The 26,266-nt window shown below is 39.9% G+C and overlaps 1 protein-coding gene across 2 annotated transcripts in view; it reads left to right on the top strand.

Moving 5' to 3' along the window:
- kcnh3 (potassium voltage-gated channel, subfamily H (eag-related), member 3) overlaps window positions 1-26,266 on the top strand; it is a 182,032-nt gene that overhangs the window by 136,045 nt on the left and 19,721 nt on the right. For both annotated transcript variants that reach the window (XM_017302023.1, XM_008437609.2), the window contains exons 4-10: window positions 1,797-1,936; window positions 7,499-7,745; window positions 11,067-11,224; window positions 11,658-11,859; window positions 20,986-21,330; window positions 22,934-23,133; window positions 25,989-26,238. In XM_017302023.1, the coding sequence (XP_017157512.1) occupies window positions 1,797-1,936; window positions 7,499-7,745; window positions 11,067-11,224; window positions 11,658-11,859; window positions 20,986-21,330; window positions 22,934-23,133; window positions 25,989-26,238 (1,542 nt within the window). The remainder of the gene's footprint in view (window positions 1-1,796; window positions 1,937-7,498; window positions 7,746-11,066; window positions 11,225-11,657; window positions 11,860-20,985; window positions 21,331-22,933; window positions 23,134-25,988; window positions 26,239-26,266) is intronic.

The raw sequence follows: 26,266 nt of genomic DNA, 5'->3' as shown, positions 1-26,266 counted from the left end.
CTGTTCATTTTTATGTCTGTGTTGCAAATACATAATGTATACATTATGGTATCCTTTTGAGGTTGATTGTATATCTTACATTATTTAAAAAAAAAAAAACTTAGTGACAGGCCTTCATTTAAAGACTCTGAAAAAAAGGACTCAGATCGCCTGCACCTGATTGGCTCAGCTGGTCATGTGAGCCTCGGGTGGCAAAGTCAAAGCCTGAATCACACACGTTGAATGTAGAGTTTGTGAATCTAAATTAACAGACTCTGCTTTTAATGTAGATTTAAATTAAACTTTTTTCATTCTTGTCTTACAAACATCAGTTTGTAAGAATGAACCAGTTAGACAGGTAGTGTAGCAGGATAGAATAGGTTATCCTTTCTGTCTTTTACCTCTCTCTCCCTCTATCCCTCTATCCTTTTAGATGGAGGTTTTAGCATAGACTGAAGATGAGGGTTCATTCACAAATGTTATCTAATTATTAGTGCCGAGGCCATTTCATAAAGACTTTGTCACAGTGGCGCAGTTGGTAGAGCTGTTGCCTTGCAGCAAGAAGGTTCTGGGTTCAATTCCCGGCCTGGGTCTTTCTGCATGGAGTTTGCATGTTCTCCCCGGTTTTCTCCAGGTACTCCGGTTTCCTCCCACAGTCCGAAAACATGACTGTTAGGTTCATTGGCCGCTCCAAATTGTAAGGTGTGTGTGTGTGTGTGTGTGTGTGCATGGTTGTTTGTCCTGTGTGTCTCTGTGTTGCCCTGTGACAGACTGGCGACCTGTCCAGGGTGAACCCGCCTCTCGCCCGGTACGCTAGCTGGAGATAGGCACCAGCAACCCTCCCGACCCCACTGAGGGACAAGGGTGTAAGAAGATGGATATTCAAGTTGCTAAAATTCCAATACATTTTAGGTTGTTTGTTTGTGTTGAGGTTTTTCACAATTTTATTTAGTTGGTTTTTATGTATGTGTTGTGAATACAAAATGTATACGTTATGGTATCATTTGAAGTTGATTGTATATCTTATTTTAAAAAGAAACTTTGTGACAGGCCTTGATTTAGCCTATATGTAAATGGGACTGTCTGTAAAAAATACCGTCCACTCTACCAAACAGCTACAGCCACTCAGGCTTTCTTTCTGCACCGTCTAAAATGCTAAGGATCTCTCCTGGACGTCGTGAACAAATTTCATTTACTTGTAGAGAATGAATTGATTTGGTTACATGGGTGGGTACTTTCCAAGAAAGACAGCATATTATGGGCAGGGGAACATCTCAAATAGGAAATGAAATAAACAAGAAGATATCTTCTGCCCGGGTGATGACTTAATCTACCCATTATGAAACTAAGCCCCCCTGTTAATCCATTTGTGTGCTTTTGTTTCTTTTTCCTGCATGGGGACCTTTGTTCATGTGAAAGAAAAGATGACATGAATGAGGTTTTGTGGGCTGTTTGTCATTAGTATTGATTCCATTCTGTGGACACAGATATGGAGCCTGTTTGAATTGCACACTGACAACAGCTCCAGTCAATGAAGAGGCAGAACACAGGTCAATATCAGGTAAGCGATTACCACAAAAGAAGTACGGGAACAACAGAACAGGTGGTTTCACCGACACTGCATCATTGTTACGGTTGACAGTCATTGAGTCGAACCGCATTATCTGTCAGTCACTAAAATATTGCTGTCAATACGTCGATTCCAGGTCAGAAACAGTCTGTTTAAAAAAATCAACATGCACAGGAGCAGACAGATACTGACTGAAATTCTCCCTTTGGATTGAAAAACAGCATGTCTCCGTCTGTCTCATCCCCAGATGAGGAGACGGGCCTGCAGGTGCATCAGGTAACTCGCCCCCCAGGCTTCAACGCCAACCGTCGCCGCAGCCGAGCCGTGCTCTATCAGCTGTCAGGACACCTGCAGAAACAAGACAAGAGCAAGCTCAAGATCAACAATGTGAGTTTCCCGGCGCCTGCGTGGATGAAATCTCTGATGCTTTGTTGTGAGGAAAAGAATCTAAGGCTGGGCGGAAAGCAATCAAAAAGACAAACGTACCCTCCTGCAGTTAGAAAACTTTTTGACCACAACCCAAAAATATTTTCTAGAAGTTGGGGAGACTTCTAGAGCATCCACGTGAGAGAAAACATCCGTAGCATGATGTGCCAGTCTACATTCTCATCCTTTGGTTTGTGTGACACCCAGTAGGAATGCTTGTTACCAAATAGCCTAAATTGTTTCCATCTAATGGTTGTTATGGAGATGGATAGAAAGAGAGCAACTCCACTTGCTCCATTGTTCAGACTTGCATAAATATTAATAATTACTTGGCAAGGTGTAAAGTGCCATGGGCTTCCTGGTTCCAGCTGACTTCTGCGACCTCGTCTTCATCACAAGTCGCTGTTGCATTATGGATTGTGTAGTTTTTGTGATTGCTGTATAACCTACTGGTGGGCCATCATTAATACTAGAATTATGAAATTATCTCATCAGCCAGACAGTATTGTTTCGAGCTGCATGTGGCTAGCAGCCTTGAGCTTCACAATCCTGATCCAGAGAGAACATTAAAAATCAGTCTAAATATGTTTTAACTGAATTTGGAACCTGACAGAACAGAAAACAGGTCAGGTACACGACCAGAACCAAGACAAAGTTAGGAAGTTACCAAATACAAACAGTTTCCAATCAGGCAGAATTCTATTCATCTCATCCGTTATCCATCCTTAAAGCAAGATTCTCCTTAAACACTGGGAGACCCTGAGTATTAAGAAATTCAAGGACAATCTGCATTTATCTTCCTAATATATATCTACCATCCTCCAAAGTTGATCAGTTTTATCTTTCAAAATATAGAAAAAATGTTTGCTAATAAATAATGTCTAACTCGACCAGTAATCTGTAATCTTGTTTGCCTAAATAAGACGAGAAGATTGTTTTTCCATTATGTTCATCTCATTAGGCAAGGCTCTCTGTCGTAGAGAAGGAAGGGAGTCAGGATCTAGAAATAGATTTTTTTATTTGGAGGAAGAAACACATCGTTATTAGCCAGTCCTGTGTAAAAGTTTGCATTGTCCCAGATCTGAAATGTCCTCCTCATGCGCTCCGTAGCCTTTTGTTTCTGCCGAATTCTAAATCTGGCTCTGTACTCATCAAGCAGGTAAAAGAAAAGCTTTTTCACTCAGTTTTCAGTTGCACTTATATTCTTCACTGAGTATAAAGAAAATGTCTGAGTTTTTCCTCCTTAACTTAAAGCTCTTTTTACCCTTAAATTCAACAATGCTCTCTGAAATAAGAGCTTCTTTCATAGCAAAGGCTTTGTCCAGTCTACTTCACCTCTCTAATCGCTAACAGGTTTAAGGGAATAAATATTTCCTAATTAAACAATAAGAATCAAATAAACACTTTGACGCCTGAAGAACTGAAGACGTCCAGTAATTAGATTATGTCCTCGTTGCTTTACGCGTGGTATTAGATGCTAGAGGACATCATTTAGTCAGAGATATTAAAATGCTTTTCTTCAGGATTCATTCGTCTCTCAGCCTAATTAAAATCTCTTAAACCTTCAACAACTCTTCAGTCAGACTGAGAGGCAGCAGACGATAAAATATTCAAACACAAGAAGGTGATATTAGCTTTAGTTTCAGAGCAGAAACTCATTTTTTTTTCTTTTTTTTTTTCTTCTTGCATGAGTTGTCGGTGTGTTCCAGTGCAGCCAGCAGCTCTACTAACCCCAACAGATGGTCTGAAGGACATGGGAAGTTTTTTTCACATCTGGCTGACTCCAGGTGGAAAGAACTTCACATTTTGCTGAATCGGGTGATAAAGAAACTGGCAGAACTTTGTGCATCTTGCTGCTGCTGAAATGTCCACCTACAACTATCACCCTGGTTCTCGTCTTCCTTGGTATCCAGTGGAGTTTGTGGTTAACTATGACTGCAAGTCAATGATCCTGAAGTGTTTCGATTTTTTTTAAAAAATTTAAAAAAAACTTGGCCCGAAATCTCCACTTTGTTCTGAACGAAACACAGAAGAGGTTCTGTTCTGTGGATTGGTCTGATGCAATTTTTCAAAACAAAATCTGTGTTGCCGTTATGTTTTTCTATGTTTTGGAGAGAAAATGCTTTCTGTTAGCAAAACTGCGCTGCAACCATATTTGGCGATGCTCTGTGTAATTGTCCTATCAATAACTGTGGAGTTTTAGATAGAGCTCTAGCCGCTTTTTGCAGTTTATCTGGAGCATTGGACAGTCAGACCATGCAGTGAATCTGCTGGGACATTTACATTTGGGAACATTGCACCTGTCTGGAAAGTTTAGCTGTTTATTATATTTATCTCTTTAGAATGAATTTTTCTTTAAAATGTAATGGGAAAACTTGAAAAGTGCTTTATATTGAAGTTCTCTTTATGATATTAAAAATCTGAATGTGAATTATTTTTGCAGAGTGTGGAACCCCACTCTGTCTGATAGAGGGTCATGGAGGGATTTGAGGGAGCAATAAAAATAAATACAAAACTTCTTAAATGAGTTTTTATTGGTTGGTGGCAGTGGATCTGAACTCCTATATAGATTAGAGCACATGTGTCAAACTCAAGGCCCGCGTCATTTTATGTGCCCCCCATGATTGACATAAAATGTTTTGAGCACGAATTGACAACAAACTACATCTCCCGTAATGCATTCCGATTGTTACCAGCCAACATTACGGCTTCTCGCCACTAGAGAGCAGCAGAGTCGCCTCAAGCTGCTTATTAATTTTCCCAGCGAATAAAACCGAGACATCGACAAGCTAACATCAAAATGTCCAGGACAAGAAGAATCGATTTACCAGTAAGACTGTGAATGAAGATGTGTGTGAGTTGGTGTCAGGGCGGCAGGTCGCGCTAAACTTTTTGTGTTATCCGTTATCTTGACCGACAACATTTTTTTTTTTAAAATATCGGTCATGTACTATTTTTATCCGTGAAATTACAATCATATTAACATCGGCTATTTAGCCGCATTTTATGCGGTTTGGTTTATATTCACCGTGAATCCAGATCCCATCACAAATTAAGCAGACAAATGTATCTGCATTTTTCTCCGTAGTGACAAAAACCACTGACTGAGGCCCCATTAAGCAACTTCACTTAAACTTTAACTTCACTTAAATTACTAGCACTTCACCCGCTGGAGCGCACTTCCTCCTGGTCCCCATCTGCAGAAAAATCTGCGCTAATTCATCAGTCAGTTGGATCTGTCTGATCCAAATAGAACTCTGTGAGTATTTTACCCTGCGCGGTCCGGTGTTCGCTTTTACCAGGATTGTTTTAGTTGTTTTGCGTGGTTTCGCTTCTCCGAAACGAACAGATGTTACGTCTGCAGCTCCTCCAGAACGCCGCTCTCCTGGGTAATATGCACCCAGAAGGCTCCATTTCAGTGGTTCTTAACCTGGGTTCGATCGAACCCCAGGGGTTCGATGAGTCGGTCTCAGGGGTTCGGTGGAGCCTCTGCCGCGGAGGTAAAGACACACTTGTGTAAAGTCGTGATGACGCCCCACTTAATGCAGAGGATCACCTTACATTGCTTAGCCAATCAGAGCTGCGGAGGAGCCCTAATTGAAGGAGTTCCACTCTCAGCATGGATTTGAAGTTAGTTGCATCTTTTCGGGGTTACTACTGCCTCTAGTGGCGTGGGGGTGGTAACACAGCTAATATAATTACATTACTAAATCAGAATACCGCCGAGTATTTTGTGTGTCGGGGAGAGAGGGTGTTGAGAGATAAGAAGGGTTCGGTGAATGCGCATATGTAACTGGGGGGTTCGGTACCTCAAAAAAAGCTTAAGAACCACTGCTCCATGTGTTAAATCTTCTGGATGAGTTACTTCCAGCGGTTTCTAATTCTTCGCAGCGGCGGAGCCGCTTCCGCAGTGGTTGAGCAGCGGACTGCGCATGTTACAGTCTAATTAACTTCTGCGTCGTCATTTATTTCCTCAAGATAAACTGCCGGCTCCTCAAATGGATTAACACAACGTTGCATTTTCTTTAGTTTTCTCTGATAGGTAATGTAATGTAACACTTGGATGTAATGAAGTTGAGAGTTAACATCAAAACTTGTTTTTATTATTTGTTTGCTTCCCTTTAAACACTGATTTAAATAGTGTAATTTTTTAAACTGAGCAGTAATTTTACATCCATGCAAACTCAAATGCAATATTTAAAACTTCAATACATAAAATCAGTTATTTAACAATATGAGGTGTTTAATTTATTTTAATTCATGTATTTTCATACATTTATGCTAGGGCTGCCCAAGACTAGTTTTCCAGAGCTACCATCTGCAACTTTAGATGTGTTCCTTCTCTAACACTCCTGGACCATTGACTCATTAAAAGCCTTTACAGAACTGAGTTGCTGCTGATGAGGGAAGTCAACCTTTAGTCTGGGGTGTGTTTTAGCAGGGATGCATCTAAAAGTTGCAGTCTGGAGGACTGGACCTGGGAACTCCTGATTTGTAACGTCAGTGTGGCCCGTTGAGGGTGGCCAATATGCTGACGTGGCCCTCGGTGAAATTGAGTTTGACACCCCTGGATTAGAGAAGAAAGAAATAATGAACACAGTTTAACAGAAAACAGCAGCAGAAGACTCCCTGTCTTCTGACGTCATTCGTAGACAACATCCAAGGCAAAGCTAACCTCTTTTTACAAAATGTTTCCTGATCACCAAAATCAACAGGTGAAGGTGAGGCAGCGCTCCATCAAGACTCCAGCACTTCCTCTGCCTTCACTTAAAGGAGTTTAAACCCCAAGGACAGCCAGACAGAACATTTAGCAACTTCAAACTTTTTAAACCCTGGGTATACTTTGATCCCGGTATCTTCTGCAGCCTCTTAGTACGGCTATAATCTGCAAATGTAGTTTCAAAGTAAAAACATATAGGATAACAATAACATGCGGCCCAGATCTGAAAGGTTTTAGAAAGTCTCATTCTAAAACCTTAATATTAGGCTGAACAAACACTTGATCTTTAAATTAAATCAGGACAAATTATAAGCATGCAGTCTTAATAATAATAATAATAATAATAATAAAAAAGATTGTGTTTTGTATCATTTCCACAATTCTATAGTTTTTGAGGTGTATTTAGATTTTTACAAACGTTTTTTGTAAATAGAAGAGAGCTGCATACTATTTTTATCCTGTTTTTGTTCGGTTTGGGGTTTTTCAGAACATGTGAAAGTCAGATGGGGTTTTAGTTTCTATTTGTATGGAAATGCTGAAAGTTGGAAGTTATTTGAAGACACCAGCAGAGGCCTTTTCCCAAAGTATCTGACCTAATTTGTTCTGTGCTTTACACAAACTCATGATTAAATTCAGCGCAAATGACTGGGTGTGTTTTTGGCAGCCGTATAACAGAAAGAAGATCACGTTCCATCGTTGATCAACTTTTGGAAAGAAAACTTGCGAGCAGGAAGTAAAAGAGGTGAGTCGAGGCCCCGACGTGATGTTGCCGCTAACAACCGTGTTCCTTTGATCCGATACAGAACATGTTTGGGCAGAAACCTCCGATCCCAGAGTACAAAGTAGCAGCCATCCAGAAGTCCCGCTTCATCCTGCTCCACTATGGCACCTTCAAGGCCGGCTGGGACTGGCTGATTCTGCTGGCGACCTTCTACGTGGCCGTCACCGTTCCCTACAACGTCTGCTTCAGTGGAGGGCGGGACGAAGGCGGCACCTCGAGAAATCCACCCAGTGTCAGCGACATCCTGGTGGAGATTCTTTTCATTTTAGGTGAGAATCAACTCAATAAAAAATAAAATAAAATAAAAAATAAATATATATATATATATATGTGTGTGTGTGTGTATAATGAGGTCAATAACAAATACTCGCTCATGTTTATCTCCTACAGATTTAGTTCGATTGGTCACTTTCAGCAACACGGCAGTTTCAAGCCTTTTACGTGATTAAAACACAAAAATATAAAGTCATAAAAACATCATACAGTCACCAGTACAGAAACAGACGTTACATTTCGTCGAGTGCCATCATCAAAATGATCAATTACACGTCAAATATATTGGTCAATGTTTCAGTGAAGATGTGGTAACGTGATTTTCCAAGCCGTCATCAAACACACCACGAGCGTATAGATAAACTTTTACAGCCGTGGGTCTGATCACAGAGGGGAGAGCAGCTGCTGAGTCGGGCTGCAGGTCTGTGTCATGTTCAGTAATTAGCCAGAGCCAAAAGTCACAAGACGTTGCTGATTTGTTCCAAACAAGCTGTGTGTGTGTGTTGAGTAATGCTAAAGCTAAATGATTAATCAATCAATCAATGGCAGTATGTCATATTAAGGCCAATAACTAATGTTATGTTTTTTATCCCCTTTGCTAGTTAGTTAATGCGAGGAACAAACCTAATCCTCTTTCATTTCTGTACAGAAGTTGTGCTCGCTGTTGCTTTCCTCAGATTTAAAAGGAATATTTATTGCCACAATAGAAAGATCAAAAAGTCAAGGAGAAGACATTAGAGCAGAGTCCAGCAGCAGGATGGTGTTTAGAGGGATTAGGACTTTCTTAGAAAAAGAGATCTGTTGCCGGGAGAAACCAGGCAGCTATCTGTTCAGCGTTTCTGCAGATAGTTTAGAATAAGTCAGTCACATTCCAACATGATCAATAATCTAAAGCAGTATTGTCAAACAGTATAAAACAGTCAATGCAACTGTACTGAAAATGTCAACAGTTAAAAGGTTAACAACAAATGAAATGAACAAACATGATCTGATTTAAGGTGGAATAAGAAGTCAGGGTTAAGAAAGTTTAGAAAAGTTTGAGTTGACACTTTAGTTTTTACACTTTCCTCTGCCTGCATAGTTCCAGGAATTTTATTTCAGCGTTGGTGAAGTGAGCAGTAAAAGGAAGCAACATGAACCTTTAGATCCTGACTGATATGAAACCGGCTGGCAGAACATTGTTGGTGGTTGTGTTAGCCTCCCGCCGGTTGGAGGTCAGCCAATAATCCTCCATCTCCAAAACCTGTAAAGCTTTTTAATGATGCATGATGCAGTAAGAGGATATGAGCCATTTACATCAGGTCATTACTTCTCGCTGCCGACTCTTTTTCCAAGAAACCGGCATGCCTCTTTGTTCCTGTCGGCCTAACTGCGAGCGTGAGATCTCTTCAGCGCACAATTAGTTTTATTGGAAAAATCATAAATAACAACTTGAGCCCTCGTCCTGAAAGTTCACCGTTGGATTTATGGAAACCAACTGCGGTGAGATGTGTAACTCCTGTCAATCAATATCCCATTCGTTAGGACAAATAGGCCAAGCCTGCTGATCAATACTCTCAGTTCACCCGTTCATTCTGCAGACGGCCTGTTTAAGTTGTTCCGTCAGGTTAATTTATGCTTTTAATAAAGAAATGTAAGTGTCGTAAAAGTGAGCAGATGGCAGACTAACCGCCTTCACTCACTTCCTGTTTATGCTCAGCAAACAGAGTTGCACTTTGAAGGATAATGAGCAGTTGAGATTCTGTGAATATTTGAATAGCCAAAAAAGGATATAAAGTCCTGATCAGAGGTGTGCTATTGTTACCTCTCGATACGGTGGCATGTCCGTAAACGTTTCTACTAAATGACCTAAAGCTGACGTGTTCTTGAAGTCTCGCTTCTGTATATTGTTCTTTGAGTTAATATTAATTTTGGTCAAAGAAACTGACAAGCTTCTCTCTCACGTAGGTCCAGTGGACTCATACTTCGTCTGAAGTGCAGAAATCGGCTCTCGTTAGCTGAGTTTCCATTAACCCTCTGATGTTGTTAGGAAAATGTCACAGTCTGACAGCGGGGCTGCGATTTTCCAAAAAAGACCTTGTAAAATTGCACGCAGGGTCAGTACGACCCCGCTGGACTGCGTGCAGAGTAAAAAAGCTTGTGGGGTCTGAATGACCCTCGTCTTTTAAGACAGTGGGAGGGTTTACTGAGATTACTAAAATAAATTTGCTTGACGGAAACGCAGTCATTTCGAACAAATCCACGCTTTTCAATAAAAACGTTTTTGTCCTGGAAGGAGGTGGTTTTTCAGCAGCATCAGAATAGATCTATTTAGCGAAACTGCAATGGAAACACTTTTTTTTTTTTTGCATCACGCAAGTCACGCGTTCTGATGTTGCTACAGGAGGAGCCATGTTGTGATGACTTCCTGAATTCATCACAATTCTGTCGTGAGGAGTGGTGAAATCAATAATAATAATAATAATTTGGTGGTGTTTGTTTGTGTCTGAGGTCACATTCACTCGACTCATTACTTACAATAAATTCAAAATAGTGCACCGAATTCTTACTTTAAAAACGGATTGAGGTTGTGTCTTCAACCTGAGTCTGAGCTCATATAAATCACTAAAAGCTGAAACGTGACAGTTGTGTTGCTGAAGAGTAGAAGTTCACGCTGCACCAGAATTGCTTCACCACCCTCTGGCTTTCGTCCTAATGAGGACTTGCTTGTTTACTGATGCCGGCGTTCAGGCATTGCTCAACAGAAATAATGAAAAAGTTTCAAATAAATAAAAGTTTGTGTAAAAACAGAACATACACGTTGTTGTTTTTTTTCCTTTGCTTTAACAAATGGAAACCCACAACATAAAGTGTGGATATAAATTGCCATTAGCATGTGCATGTCTCTAAACTGAAGCTAAGAGTCTACACTGAAGGCATCATTATGTAACTTAGATAACAGAATCACAACGTCAGTGATGTTTTGCCTACGTCTTTTGAGATATCAGCCTACAGACTAAATGCAGAAACTACAACCTTCCTGTCCAGCTGCTGATGAATAAAATCTACTCGTACCGAAAAGAAGAAAGATGGAAAAGTTTTAGCTGAATGGAAATATAAATCACCATACTCATAAAGTTTTGGGCAGCAGTGTTGTTCCAGTTTGTCTTTTAAATGAATGCTTCTAGATTCTATTCAGCTATGATAGAAATAAACAGTAAATGAGCAAAAATATCCAGGCGGAGATTTTAAATTTATGGCTTAAAAGGTTAACAGAATGCTGCTCCATTGTTGGCACATATCTGTGTTTTTTAACAGCATGTTGTTGTCGTCCTCAGACATCGTGCTGAACTTTCGTACAACCTTTGTGAGCACGTCAGGTCAGGTGGTCTACGACGCCCGCTCCATCTGTGTCCACTACGTCACCACCTGGCTCTTTGTTGACCTTGTTGCTGCCCTGCCCTTTGACCTGCTTTACGCTTTCAACGTCACTGTGGTGAGTTCACTTGTGTAACCAAAACCTCTACAAATATTATTAATTTTATTTGATTTATTTATTTATTTTTTTACAAAAGACAATCTCTTGACTGTTATTTAATTCATTTGCACAGTCCCATTTTCTCAAATGATTGGATCATCCTTTCTTTCATATTGCTGTTTTACACAAACACATTTCCTCTCTAATTAGTTTCTCTCACCTGCAAAGAATTCTAAAAGGTCATGAACTGAGGGCTAAATTAGTCCAGCTTAGTGCTAACTGACTCATTGTTCAGTTTCATTAGAAGCTGAAAAATGTTGGATTCTCTATCAACAACAAATTTAGAGATCCAGCGGATAGATAAATAAAATAGTTGCCATTCCTCTGCTCTAGAACACTTGTTTGTTCTTCAGACTGACCTTTTGACCTCTCGTTGTGCCCCTGTGTGCAGAACTTCAGGGTCCACCTGCTGAAGACTGTCCGGCTGCTGCGGCTGCTGCGGCTGCTGCAGAAGCTGGAGCGCTACTCGCAGTACAGCGCCGTGGTTCTGACTCTGCTCATGTCCATGTTTGCCTTGCTGGCCCACTGGATGGCCTGTGTCTGGTACTACATCGGCCGTAAGGAGATCGAAAGCTTGGGCTCCTCGGACATCGGTGAGTGGGCACTTTTACTATCCATGCATGTTTGTTCTTCGGTTCTAACTTACATACAGTTCCTTGCAAAAACATATGTATATGTTGGATGTGTTTTATTAGAATTATATGCGCTTGGCCAATGCTAAACCATATTCTGATGGGGGAAGAAAAATGAGACATGGTTTTCACACATTTTACAAATTTAAAGGGGCAGTGTTATGTACACTGCTCAAAAAAATAAAATAAAGGGAACACTCAAATAACACATCCTAGATCTGAATGAATGAAATATAATTGCCAATAATTTCCATCTRTTGTCTATTCCATTTGCACAACAGCAGGTGAAATTGATTGTCAATCAGTGTTGTTTCCTAAGTGGACAGTTTGATTTCACAGAAGTTTGATTTACTTAGAGTTATATTGTGTTTTTTAAGTGTTCCCTTTATTTTTTTGAGCAGTATATTTTTCAGGTGCACAGTGGCATTTTATAGCACAATCAAGTAACTATATTACCTTGAACTGTTACAAAGATGTGGCATATATGAAATATGGCTTAAAAGAAATTTGACTTTGTTACTTGACGCCTTGAAATTGCATCTCTGTCCCTTTAAGAAACTTCTGATCTTTCTGAAACTCCCCCTACAGAAAGTCATCACAACATGGCTCCTCTATTAACCCTTTAACAACATTTTTACCAGCGTTTCACTGAGTAGTAGCTCCTATAATGAGCTCAGCTGATGCACAGTTTCACCAGGTGTTTGCTAATTGCTCCTGGCTAGTCTGAAGGAGCTCATTGGAGGTGATATGAGTCAGGAGAGGCTCTGTAAGGCGGAAGCTCAGAAGCCTGGAAACTCAGAGGAGGAGTTTCGTTCTCAAAGGCGGTACAAGGTCCAACCAGGCGCTTTGCACAGTTGGCTGCCATGGAGACTAAAGGATTTCTCAAACATGAAAGAATAAAGGCAACACTCCATGTATATTTTTGATGAAGGAATATCATTATAACATGATAGAGCTTTAGAAAAGTTGATTTGGCTGCTCAAATGTTGAAAGCTTAACGATGAATGCACCATAAAACTTCCTTCCTGTGCAGCTACAAACTTAAACTCCTTTGACTGAACATAGTTAGCATAAATGCTGTAGACTGCATAGCAACAAATCAATTGGACATTTTTGGAAAATGCAGAATGGATAATTGTGATATAGAGGACAAATTATATATAAATGGGAAGCATTTGAATTCTACTTTCTACGCTGAAATTGACTGTGTATTAGCTTGATGAGTCAACTGGGGGTTTAATTTAATAAGAATTGAGTTATTTCTACTCCAACTGAACATTAAAATGTTATTTTTATGTTGATGATTATTCCTATTTTTATTTTCTTGTTCTTATCCTATTTTTACCCTGTTGACATTTGCTGCTTACATGTTCACAATATAAATCATCCTCATCAAAGCGAGAGCCTCCGCTGTACGCTTTAACATCCAGTGTTGTGCAGGATCAAAGTTTTAAAAACTGCCTCAAAGATCAAATCTGATGAAACTGTTTATGTGTTTCAACCTTTAACAACCCTAAATGAACAGACCCATAATCATTTATCATTCTTTTCATAAAATTGCCCAAAAACAGGAAGTGATGTGATAATTAGCATGAAAAACACATTGACCAGTAGCGCTGGTATTTTTCTTTGTCAGTTTTATTGTATTCACACAAATAATAGGTGGGCAACATTCCTTTTCATCATTTATCATTGCTTTTCATCCATTTGTTCTCAAAAGGCAAGTTTTTATAATTGCATTTCTAATCTTGGTCACATTGAAAGAATGTTAGAGATCTATTCTCTTCTATAGTAAAATCCTGATTTTATATAAGGAAAACCGTCTGATAAAAACTTTGCTCACATAAATTAAATAAATCTTGGCTGTGTTTGCTGGTGCAATTACAAAAACAAAACAAAAAAAAAACTAAAGGAGGCACAACGTCTGAATGTTTTTTCATGAACTCCTCCCACACACTCCTCCTCTCTGTTGTGCCTGTGTGGAGCAATTACTGGAGAACCGGCCGTGCAGACATGACTCAACATATGCATTCTAATCCTGATGGCTGACTAAACCATCAGCCTTTCATTTTTATTGTTGAGGTCTGAGGGGCAACACACACACACAAAAAAACACTCCTACTATTTTGTATTGAACAGCCCGGGGCTGAAGTGCAGCAGTCTGGTGTGTTTCAGCACAAACATCCTCATGGGTGCTCAAGGCACCAGTTGGGGCGTGTCCATTAACGAGACGCACGGCAACACGTCCGATGTGTTCTTCCCTTAAAGTGAGAACTTGCATTTAATCGATAATAATCATTAAACAGTAACAGGCTGTACACATGTCTACCACAGTGTGCTATCAGACGATAACACAGAAAGATTTCTGTCCTAAAACCTTTTTTGGATGAGAAACATTAATGAAAATGAACTAATAATGTCACAAAAATATCATCAGTTTAGTAAGAAGATCAGATTTCTCTAAACCAAATTAGAATAAAAACCTCACCTGCTTGAGAAAAATGGATGTCATGTTTGGATTCAGTGGTGCAAAATAGTCATAATTCAGTTGAAAATACATAGAAAACTTCCAAAAAATACTTTTCGTAACCCAGAGTTATTGACATTGACTGATATGGCAGACTTACATCTTCTACGTTTTTCACTCATACCGTCCAGCCCTACTTTCTTTTACTTTGTTTTTTGTGTTTGAAAAGGCAGTTGTGGAAAAATCCTCCCTTAACATTTTTAGTCTTTTTTTCCCCTTTGTTTGCAAAGCATCGTTTGTAACTTTTTATTAGGTTTTTTTTTTTGTCCTCCTTCAATGAGCATTGTTTTGTGATTAGCTCAGTCTGTTTTGCGTTCCTCCCTAAAGTCCTGCTCAGTCCTGCTTCTCAGCTACATTCGACTTGCTTTACAGACAAATCAAGAATCTGTAGTTCAAACTTTATAATTCCACAAGCGTCTCAGTGGAGAACGTGAAGTCCTGCAGGCGGTGTGAAACCCTGACTCACAGTCTGATGAACATGTACAGACACACAGACAGGGAGTTTCCAAGGGCAAAGGAGCAAACTTTAATCATTTTGACTGTGACCTCAGGCGACACTCAAGCTTTATGTTTCTCTTTTATATTTAGCAGCGACACGAGGAACACGAGAGACGCTAAAAATGAGTTTATTCTCTGATCTGTGGACTACATCGCGCCGCGTTTTCCTTTCCTTCTCTGATTTCAGCGCATCCCGCCGTATCGTCCTCTCTCGATCTCTCATCTCATCCGTTCGCACCGACGGTCTGTCATTATCCTTTCAGCGGAGCGGTGGCGCGCTGCAGCACTGCAGTCGGTTCATGTCAGCAGAGCCTCAATTGACCATTCAGAAAGGCCGAGGCAATCCAGGGGACAACAAAGAGCAGCCTGCGGCCTGACCTTTACGTGCCACCAGCTGAGATTCACAATGGAGGACTGATATCAGAGCAAGCATACGCTGGACTGTTCAGTCTGTCAGTCACTGGGCAGCATTCTGCTGCTGCTGTGTCTTCACGTCAATAATTTACAGACTGCAGAGCTGCAGAGTGTGGTTGAGAGTTCACTCAGCCAGTGGAGAAGCAATACATCCTGTGTGATATAGGAGACACGTCTTGGGATGTGGATTTTGTCCCTTTCAAAAACAGATGGAAGTGGCAGGAGGGATTGGTGCACAGAAATATGAAGGAACTGTGATTTGACTTTCATCCACAGGTGGTCACAAAACATTTTTTTCCCCCAAGCCTCCAAGATTTCATTTCAACTCAGAGTCGACTCTCACACCCTCGAAAAACTGAAAGAAACATTTTCTCCTCAAATCTGCAACACTTTAGGTGACCTCTGACCCAGGCATGTCATAATACTCAACAAATCAATTAATCGCATGATAAATTAAAACAAATTCAATTTATAATTTATCGTTTTTCTCTTTTTCTACCAAAAAACTGGATGTCTTCAGTCTGGTGTTTTAGTCTCAACCAGAGAATACAGGATCCATTTTATTTGTTGTGTCTGTTTTGTTTATTTATTCTGGATATTTAAAGTGTTTTCCAGTTTCAGTGGTAAATGTTCATCAAAATTGAATGTTTATTGATCTGTAAGAATGTGTTGTTGCTGGAAATGATCTCAAAACAGCAATATTATCGTTCATCTCGACAACTTCTTGGACAATTTGTCGTCCAGCAAAATGTGTTATTGTGACAGGTCTGGTCTAACCCGACATCGCTATAGGTTTCCACCTGTTAAAGGGACGGTATTGTGTAAAATCAACTTTTTCAGCTTTACATCATGTTGTAATATTAGTCCCTCATCAAGAACATACCTTAAATGTTGCTTTGATTCTTTCATGCATGTTTGAGAAATCCATGGATCTTCCATGGCAACAATTCATCTTTCCTGTGGGAGCTGCCCCACTCAGCTCCTTCAGACTAACCAGCAGCAATTGGCAAACATCTGGTGGAACTGCACATCTGCTGACCTCATTATAGGAGCTACTTCTCAATGCAACACTGCTAAAAAGCTTTGTTAAAAGGTTAATAGAGGAACCATGTTGTGATGAAGGTGGAGTTTCAGAAAGAGCAGGAGTTTCTTAAAGAGACAGAGGCCCACTTTCGAGGTGTTAAAATATAAAGTTAAATATCTTTTAAGACGTATTTAATACGTATATCATTTTTATAGCAATTGAAGATAACGTAATTACTCGATTATGCTACAAAATGAACTCAAAATAAACAGTTGTCTTTTAACTTTTAATAAAATATGGAATCTATTTTCTAAATCAGTATTTAAAACCTTTGTTCTAACTTCTAAATGGACCACATGTCAAATGAAGCACTCACTTCATAAACTAAATACAGCAGCATAAGCTCACTTCAGCAGAGAGCTACATGTTGACAGTAACAGGAAAGAACCACAGAAAACGAGACTGCACTGGATGAGAGGAGATTTTTATCGTACCTCTAAAAAGGTCGAGAACTAGATTTGGGAAAAAATCTGGCAACCAGTGAGCGCACGGTGTATGTAGACAGTACATAATTAGATACAAGGTGATAATTAACTGAGCAAAAATGTAGTGGAAAGATTGGTTGTAAGCTTATCTGACAGAGGTGTAAAAAAAGACAGTGTGTTAAATTCCAACAGGAAATGAGCCAACAGGACATGTTGGACCTGAAAGCAATATGTGGAGATTCATACTGGAACAGCCAAGTACGGAACAGCTTTCAGCACACAGACAGCTGAGAGAGAAAGTTTACTCCACCTAACTAGAGGGACAGTTAGGTGGCCTCTGTCAGCACCACGAACAGAGGCAGACCCGGTTCTGCTTAGAATCAGCAGCTGATTGGCCGCTGGTTGTTATGGAGTCAGACGCTGATTTTCCGTTGACAGCTGGCTCTCACTAAACTGTATTTTGTAAAGAGTGCTCTTTTCAATATGTTTATTATTAGTTTTAATTAGCAATGGATTCGTCTCAATATAGTGCAATCACCTGGTCTAATGATGAGGTATTTTTTTTCCTCTGCTTATTCGCTGATGAACGAGTACAGAATGAGCTAGATCGGTCAACAAGGAAAGAGAAAGTTTTCCGCCGCATCTTTGAGGAAAAGGCTTCGGCCGTTACATCGAAACCATTGTTTAGTTTCAAATATAATGACATCAGGTACAGCTTCGATGGCGCCATTGGTGTATATGCAAACACACCAGGGCTGCAGTGCGGCTGGAACCGTACTGTTCCGTTCCTTGCAGTGCGAAAACGGCTATATATATTTACGCGCCTGAGTTGTAAAGCAGAGTGCACTAATTTCATACAGGTGTGCAAAAATCTTTGTCTGTTTTCCACCAAAAAAAAACCAAGTGCAGTATTTCCATTAAATAAGACATTAAATTAAGATTGCACGTGAATAAATTTGTTCACACAATAAGTCATTAAAAATGATGGCAGCGACGGATGTAAACAGATATGTTCATAATTCAGTCAGCCAATCAGAGGAGACGTCGGCGTCTTATTCGGCTGTTGGAGCAACAAGCTCCTCATCTGTGGGAGCGGCTACGTTTTTGGGAAACTGTAGTCAGCCTAAGAACATGAGTTTTTTTTTCTCAAATTGATGTGCTTCTGTTAAGAGAATTTATTTAGGCAATTTCGATTTGTGCAGTTCTATGGTTAATGGAAACACAGCTGCAGCTTAAACCTTTCTTTTAGAAAAGGCAGATCTGGTCCATGGTTTTGTCAGCAAACAGTCTGGATCTCAGTCCAGTTGACAGTCTGCAGTGGAAGCAGTCCAGGCTGCAAAGCTGATCCGTCAGCTGCTGCAGAAGAATGCTGGATCCTGACTGATGAGGCCTGTTGTTTTGCTTAAGCTGACTTTGTGTCTCAAGGATCTCAGGCTGTCAGAGAAGCCAGAGGAGGTGCAGCGAAATGCTCATCTGGATTTACTCTGTAGTTTGTGGTTCTATGTTTCTCTCGTCCAGCTGGTTTGAAAAAATAAATAAATCACATTATTACCCAAAGCAGACAGGCAGGGTACTCTCTGGACAGGCCACAAGTCCATCACAGGGCACACACACACGCACACACACACACACACACACACACACACACACACACACACACACACACACACACACACACACACACACACACACTCATACAGAGAACATGTAAATCCCATGCAGAAAAAACTTCTTCCTCCAAGGAAACAGTCATGCCAGCTGTTCCACTGTGCAACACCCGTTACAGACTGAGGTTTTTCATTTTTTAAGGTTTTCCTGGCCAGAATGTTTGGTTATTATGTAAGGTAGATTGATGTCATTTCTGTGCTTTGTTATATACAAGAGCTTTTACATTAGTATGTCAGCAGTCCATAAATGTTTTAATCTGACATAAAAAAAGTCTCCTATAAGCAAATATTACTTCATCAAGTAGTAATATCCAGTCAGTTTGTATCTACTGTGCATGCTTGTTTTTTAATAGCATGTGAATTTTTTTTTTTGTTTTTCTTTGTTTGAAAACCAATAATATTAATAAAGAAATCTCAAGATGACAGAGTAATATAATGTAGCAGAGGAAAAAGAAAAACTATTATATTTCCTGTGGCGTCGTCATGAGACTCTCGAGTTTGGAACAGCTGAGTGTTCAGAAACAAACAGTATTAATAAAATGTGACAAAAATCATTTATTTGATGTATTATTGTTGTTGTTATTGTTAGAGGTGCACTGATTGCAGTTTTCTGGCCGATCGCCGAGATCTTTTAAAAAAACTTAACCTGTCGATTCTGACTTTGGCTAATACCATTTTTTTTGTCTGAAATGTTGCTCAATATAGCAAGAAAGCTGTTGAGTTGGCAACAGTGGGGTCACTATTGTTAATTGTAAACGTGCAGACAGAACTTGGTGGGCTGGTCTGTCAGTCAAACCTCTCACTGGAGAGCAGAAGAGGACAGCGGTTGATTCTTAGGCCTTTGCCAAGCTAGATAAGATCAGTGGATCAGATCGGTTTCATATGTAAAAATTGGCCGATCACCGATCTCCCAAAATTAAGAAAATCGGTATCGATAAATCAGTGAACTCCTAATTATTATTATTATTATTATTATTATTATTATTATTATTATTATTTGATTTGACTTTTGTAACCTGTTCATTCAGAAAGTTAGATTTACAAATCTGTTACTTTAAATAGGGAGAATATTCTAGCAATCAATTATTTCACGTCAAATATTTCTCTTTCATTAATTTTTTGTTGTTGTTGACATCAGAATCTGAATATACTTTATTTATCCCGAAGGTGAAATAGCAGTTTTACAGAATTTGCTTAGTAATTTTATTGATTGTGATTGATTTGTAAAAGCAATGAGCATAAAACACCCATGTGAATACTTTCCTTTTAGGTCCTGTTAATAAATGAACGGGTTTTGTGCAGCTATCAGGCTGATAACCTGATCGGTAATCTGAAAGTCACACACACTGATACCGTCCTCAATTAAAACAAGTAATCAGTTTTGGTTTTTCTCGTTGTAATCCACAGCTGCACATGCTTTGGTGGGACAAACTTCCAGTCAGGCCCGTGTGTTCGGAGCTTGGCAGAGGTTAAGTTGCACTAATGACGATGTAATCAGGAAACTACTCGGGTGTTAAATCCTCTGATGCTGACGGTTTAGCAGCTCTGCTGGGGATCCGCTCGCAGCTCCGCTGTCACTTCTGCTTATTGATGCTGGCGGGCGAACAAAAGCCCGCTCCCTGAAGGTTTGGATGCCAGGGATCAATAAATAGACTCATCCATATTGCACTGTGTAATTCTTATCAGAACATCCGTCTACTGCGTTGTGCTGCTGCTGTCACAGACTCCGCTGGGTTTTATTACAGCCTTTATTTACTCGCAAATGACTGTTTTCCTCCTTCCTTTTGTTCCTGTGCACTGAGGACATCTGCTTACTTTATCTAAATGCTTTGCACGTTTCATATTGCTCATCCTGGACGCATTTTCTAGCACTTCTGATCTACGCTTAAGTTTTATCACATTTTGTTGTCCTACAACCACAAACTTCAGTTATTTACTTGATTTATAAAGATTTGTAGGGGCAGTATTATGTAAAATTTATTTTTTGTTTTTTGGCTTTACGTCATGTTATAATGTTATCTATTCATCAAAAACATACCTGGAGCGTTGTTTGATCTTTCATGCATGTTTAAGAAATCCTTTAATCTCCATGGCAACCATTCAGCTGCTCAAAACGCCTGTTTGGACCTACAGTATCTCCGCCTTTTGTGAAAAAATTTGAGAAAATTACGTATCCTTCCACTTCAGAGTTATGCACTACTTTGTGTGCGTCTGTCACATAAAATCCCAGTAAAATACATTCAATATTTTATTAATGGAACAAAATGTTTTAAGTGAAATAATCTGCTAGTGGAACTTGTACTTTTTAAAAAATCAATATTAAGGAATTATTAACTTAAAGCAAGCTCATTTCTTGCTGAAAAGTTACTTTTAAGATATGTTTTTCTTATTTCAAGTGCATTGAGGTATTTCCACTAGAAATGAGACAAACATACGTGGTAAGATTTTGTGTTTTCCCTTTTCTCCCCACAGGTTGGCTCTATGAACTGGCAAAGCGCCTGGGGACCCCGTACTTCATGTCCCCTCTGACCACGCAGACCCCACCTGCAGTGAGCAGCCTCCCAGCCAACAGCACCCAGTGGAGCGCGTCGGGGTCAGAGGTTGCAGGGCAGGGCCCCTGGAACTCAAGCCAAGACTATGGGAACATTTCAGGATCGGGGGGCCTGAAGATGCTGGGCGGGGGCCCGTCGACCCGGAGCAGCTACGTGACGGCCCTGTACTTCGCTCTGAGCAGCCTGACCAGCGTGGGCTTCGGGAACGTGTCTGCCAACACAGACTCAGAGAAGATCTTCTCCATCTGCACCATGCTTATAGGAGGTACTCGCCTTTCACAAAAAGTTCCAAAATAAGCTATACATTACTTAAAATAAGAAAAATTATCTGCCAACAGAACAGGAACATGAGGGTTGCTAAGACTTTCTGGAAAAAAGTAAAAGTATCTCACCTCAATGAAGCCACAATTACCGTAAAATCATTTAAACACGCCCATTTTTCCTTATATAAATAGAATATGTGAGACTTTCTTTCTGCATATTTAGAAATATATTCTATAATTATGGAAATACTACTGACATATCGATTTGCACTGTTGTTTTTCTAGTAGCCAATAAAGTTTTACTACATTCTGCAGTTAGTAATACTTTTCTTGATGTAAATGCTTAACATTTTTAATTAAAGCTCAAGCAAAAACCCAATAATGTATCCTGTCAGTACCAGAAGAGAATTACAGCCTGCACTGCAAAAACACAAAATCTTGCCAAGTATTTTTGTTCCTTAATACGCTTAAAAACGCTTGAAATAAGACAAAACTAACTTAAAAGTAACTTTTCATCAAGAAATTAGGTTGTTTAAATTAATAATTCCTTTTTCCCATAAGTGAAATAATCTGCAAATGGAAATAATACCTTTTTAAAATCAAAATGTGAACTTATCCTAAGCCCTGTTCAGCATGGAGGAATCAGAGTAACTGTATCAAAACATGATCCCTTGTCAAAACAAGCTGCAGCTTCATTAGCCCGTCTGAATCTAAGTGGCAAGCTGCTGCCCAGAGGCGCTCTGCTCTGTAACCAAGAGACGCTTTATAGTCAGAGTTTGCCTAAATGTGCCACGGGTTGATGTGCCTGAGGGGACAGTCATTAGTCTGTCAGTGAACTGTGGATGTCCTACGATCTGACACTGGTTTTGCCACTTTTTAGCTCGCTTGACTTTTTCTCTGCTGCTGATTGGCTGCGGGTAGGTTCACAGCAAAGCTCAAATCAAGGGACCACTGAGAAAGTTTCGCTACAATATCAAGAACCATCAGAATAGTATTATTTTCAATCAGGGCTGTGGGAGATAGATCAAAATCATGAGTACATTTCCTCCAAAAAACTGCTAAATTTTGAGAGTAAGATAAGAATTTTTCTAAAGACACAAAGTCAACATTTTTTTGAAACTCAGACTTTTCCAAGTTTCTCTCTCAAAAATTTCTGAGATTAATCAGAAAGTTTCTGCGTTTTTTCAAGCAGATTTTTCCCATTCCAAACTCAGAAATTTCCTTGTTTTTTCTAGACAATTTCTGAGATTAATCTAAAAATGTGAGTTTTTTTGGTGGAACTGTACTACTCTTTTTTTTTCCAAGCTTCAATGGCTCTAGTAAGCTATTGTAGAATAGAAAATCAGGTGTGGAGCTTAAAAATAGCTTTTCTGTCTGCACAATCCAAAAGTTTTATTGCATTTCAGAGTTATTTTTTCATCATAACCTGGACATTTTGTGGTTTTAAAGCAACAGAACAGAGTCATTTCTTACCCTGCAGTGTTCTAAATTCTCCGGGTTTGTGAAGACCTTTGAGTAAAACTGTGTTCCTTCCAAGCTGCAGTCCTTCATTGTCCATCGTCTGAACCAGACGGAGTTAACGAGAAAGCTGTCCTCTGCCCACAGCGCTGATGCACGCTGTGGTGTTTGGTAACGTGACCGCCATTATCCAGAGGATGTACTCCCGCCGCTCGCTGTACCACACCCGCACCAAGGACCTGAAGGACTTCATCAGGGTGCACCGGCTGCCCAAAGCCTTGGAACAACGCATGCTGGAGTGTTTCCAGACCACCTGGTCGGTTAACAACGGGATAGACGTCAATGAGGTGCATTTAACACCTGGCACGCTACTCTGCTCACACTAAAGGAAACGTTTATGTCAGTAGCTGCATTTCCGTTACAGATGTGCACAAAATGTTGTCTAAATTCTGCTGACGTCGGAAAAACAAAATTTTGCAAGTGTAGTGTTTACATTAGACAAGAAACACAATTAAAATCACACAAATATGTTTGTTTGCGCAGTAAGTCATTAAAAAGCATGCGGCGCCATCATCTTCGTAGTTTCTGCCAGTAGTAACATCCGGTTGTTGATCATGTGACTCTTGTGATGTAAAAAACACGTCTCCATCGCAGTTTTGTGAAGTAAATAAATTTGATTCGGTTGAAAAACCACTTCATCCTAGTGTAAAAAATGTTTTTCTAAAAAACTTTAGTTTTTCAAAACTGCCTTGATCCATTAAGCAAATTTATTTTCGTAATTCCAATTTGCACAATTATATGGTCAATGGAAACCCAGTGAGTGTTATGAGATCATAGCAACATATCTGAGATGTTTCTGTACTAAAAACCATTTACATTAACCTTTTCTGCAGATGTCCACAATATGTCAAATCACAGTCATTGCGATATCTGTGTGTGCCTTTTTCAAATTCAAATTAAAAAATACTTTATTGGTCCCAAAGGAAAATCAAGTGTTGTTGTAGCTGATATTAATTCAAATTCTTCAAAGAAATATGATGATTTGCAATCATCAAGGCCTGCTTCAAAATACAGTGGATCCATGAGATTCACAGGGGCTGGTGACCACAACCACATGTGAAAAGCTAAAATCAGCAAATACTCAAGATGCTCTATAAAAGACTTAAATTGTCTATTTTAATAGTTCAAACACCAAATATATGGAAAACGTCTTAGCACTGGAGAAGATGGTAACGTTTGAAAAACTCAAAGCAAAACTCCAGACATGTTTTTGACGGGGGAATGACACTATAACATGCCGTAAAACTCAAAAAAGTTGATTTACATAATACATTAATCCCTTTAAGACAAGCACTCACCAAACTGTTAGGGGGAAAAAGCGCCCAACTTCCATCTACAAATTAGCCAAATATTATCAGAAATCATAACTTTAATTACCTCATCAGTTCCGTTCAGTTCACTTTATTGTTATTGCAGCTAGTTATATTGAAGTCATCTCAGGGTACATAAATCGCAGCGGCCCAATGCAGAAGTAACTGCATGTAATTTGAATTAGTTTAATTCATCCCGTTCAAATAAAACTCTGTATGTTCTGGTAAACAGGTTGGACCAGGGAGGTAAAACACCAAACCACTGATGGAAATCTTTCCAAAAATGTGTGACCAACCCCAGCTTTAAGCTCTCATGCTTTGCGGGATAAGAGTTGGACCTAAAAAAAAAAAAAAAGGGAAGGTGAAACAAAACCCACACAGAGGCTGAAGAAGAGCTCAAACAAATAACAAACCAAAGGGAAAAACAATAACTCCAAATAAAGGGGCACTATTATGTGTTTTCCAGACACAATCAAGTAACTTCAGTTGTTATAAAAATGTTGTAAATATCAAATTTGACTCAAAAGATATTTGACTTCTTAATTTAATGCCTTGAAATTGGGGCTCTGTCTCTTTAAGAAGCCTCTGTTCTTTCTGAAACTCCGCCTTCAGGAATTCTTCACAGCATGGCTCCTCTATTAACCCTTTAACAATGTTTTTAACAGTGTTTCACTGAGAAGCAGCTCCTCTAGTGAACTCAGCAGATGCTCATTTCCACCAGGTATTTGCTAAATGCTGGCTACTGGTCTGAAGGAGCTGGGGTAGGTGCTCTGTAATGCGGAATCTTAGAAACTGCAGCTCCAACAAGGAGCTTGGTCCTTGAAGGCAGCGCTATGTCCACTAGCGCCTGGTGGACAAACATGCAGAGTCAAAACAACCCTCCAGGTGTGTTTTTGATGGTGGAATAACATTTTAACATGATGGAAAACTTTAAAAAGCTGCACTTATATAACACTCCCCCTGTAAAGAGCGCAAAATCAGAAATAACAAAACATAAGAATCAATAAAGAAACTTTTATCTTTTGTTTTAAGGTCCAAAACATAAACCTCAGTCTATCAGATGGCCTCAGTACGTCCACATATCCAACAGCAGCATCTCTGTTGTGCAGGCCGCCACCAAGCATGAAGACCGGGGAAAGTTTCACATAAGTCAAGGACAAAGTCATGCTGAATTAGAGATCAAGAAAGGGCCATCGACCAAAACCCACAGACTCAGCAGGAAAGGCATTAATCAGAGAAGCAACAAAGATAACTCCACTGGTAGCTGCTCTGTGCAGATAGGAGGATGTGTCTACTGGCGCTCTGTGAGCTCTACCTGGGCCAGAGCTGGGCACTAAGGCAAGAAAATAGCTGCTGCTTTTAGAAATAATAAGGTAGGTCATCTGAAATGTATCCAAATTTATGTTGGATACTGCTTAAGTCTGTGGTTGAAGAAGCGAAAATCGAATATATGCCTTTTTACGTAGAAATACTTTCTATCAACACATCAGTTCTGTTTAGACGCAGTGAGTGTTTTGGGATCTTAGCAATATGTCTGAGATTTTTCAGTAAAAATAGTCCCAAAAACCCTTTACATAAACCCTTTCAGCATAATGCGTCAATTAATCATCAGAATAATCAATTAATCGTTTATTGCAGTCATTTTTAAGGTTCTTTTTCAATTCTTCATCATTTATTATTATCTTTTCTGTGTTTTCTCCTGTCTTAATGTTAAAGAAGTTTTTCTCACTGAGTTTATTTAGCTAACTGAGGTTTTAGCTCAGTTAGCTAAAACCTCTGGTGACGTTTTTAGACAGTGCAGCTGTTCAATGTGAACTGCTCTGCCTTCCCAGCTGCTGAAGGACTTCCCAGACGAGCTGCGGGCCGACATCGCCATGCACCTGAACAAAGAGTTGCTGCAGCTGCCACTGTTCGAGTCGGCCAGCAGGGGATGCCTGCGCTCCCTCTCCCTCATCATCAAGACCTCCTTCTGCGCCCCGGGGGAGTTCCTCATCCGGCAGGGCGACGCCCTGCAGGCCATCTACTTCGTCTGCTCAGGGTCCATGGAGGTGCTGAAGGACAACACTGTGCTGGCTATACTGGGTGAGTCTGTGAAAAGGGTGACCGCTAG

The sequence above is a fragment of the Poecilia reticulata genome, linkage group LG2, assembly GCF_000633615.1.
Source record: "Poecilia reticulata strain Guanapo linkage group LG2, Guppy_female_1.0+MT, whole genome shotgun sequence".
In the NCBI taxonomy this organism is placed as follows: Eukaryota; Metazoa; Chordata; class Actinopteri; order Cyprinodontiformes; family Poeciliidae; genus Poecilia; species Poecilia reticulata.
The sequence above is the reverse complement of the archived record's forward strand: the minus strand, read 5'-3'. Positions and strand labels throughout refer to the sequence as shown.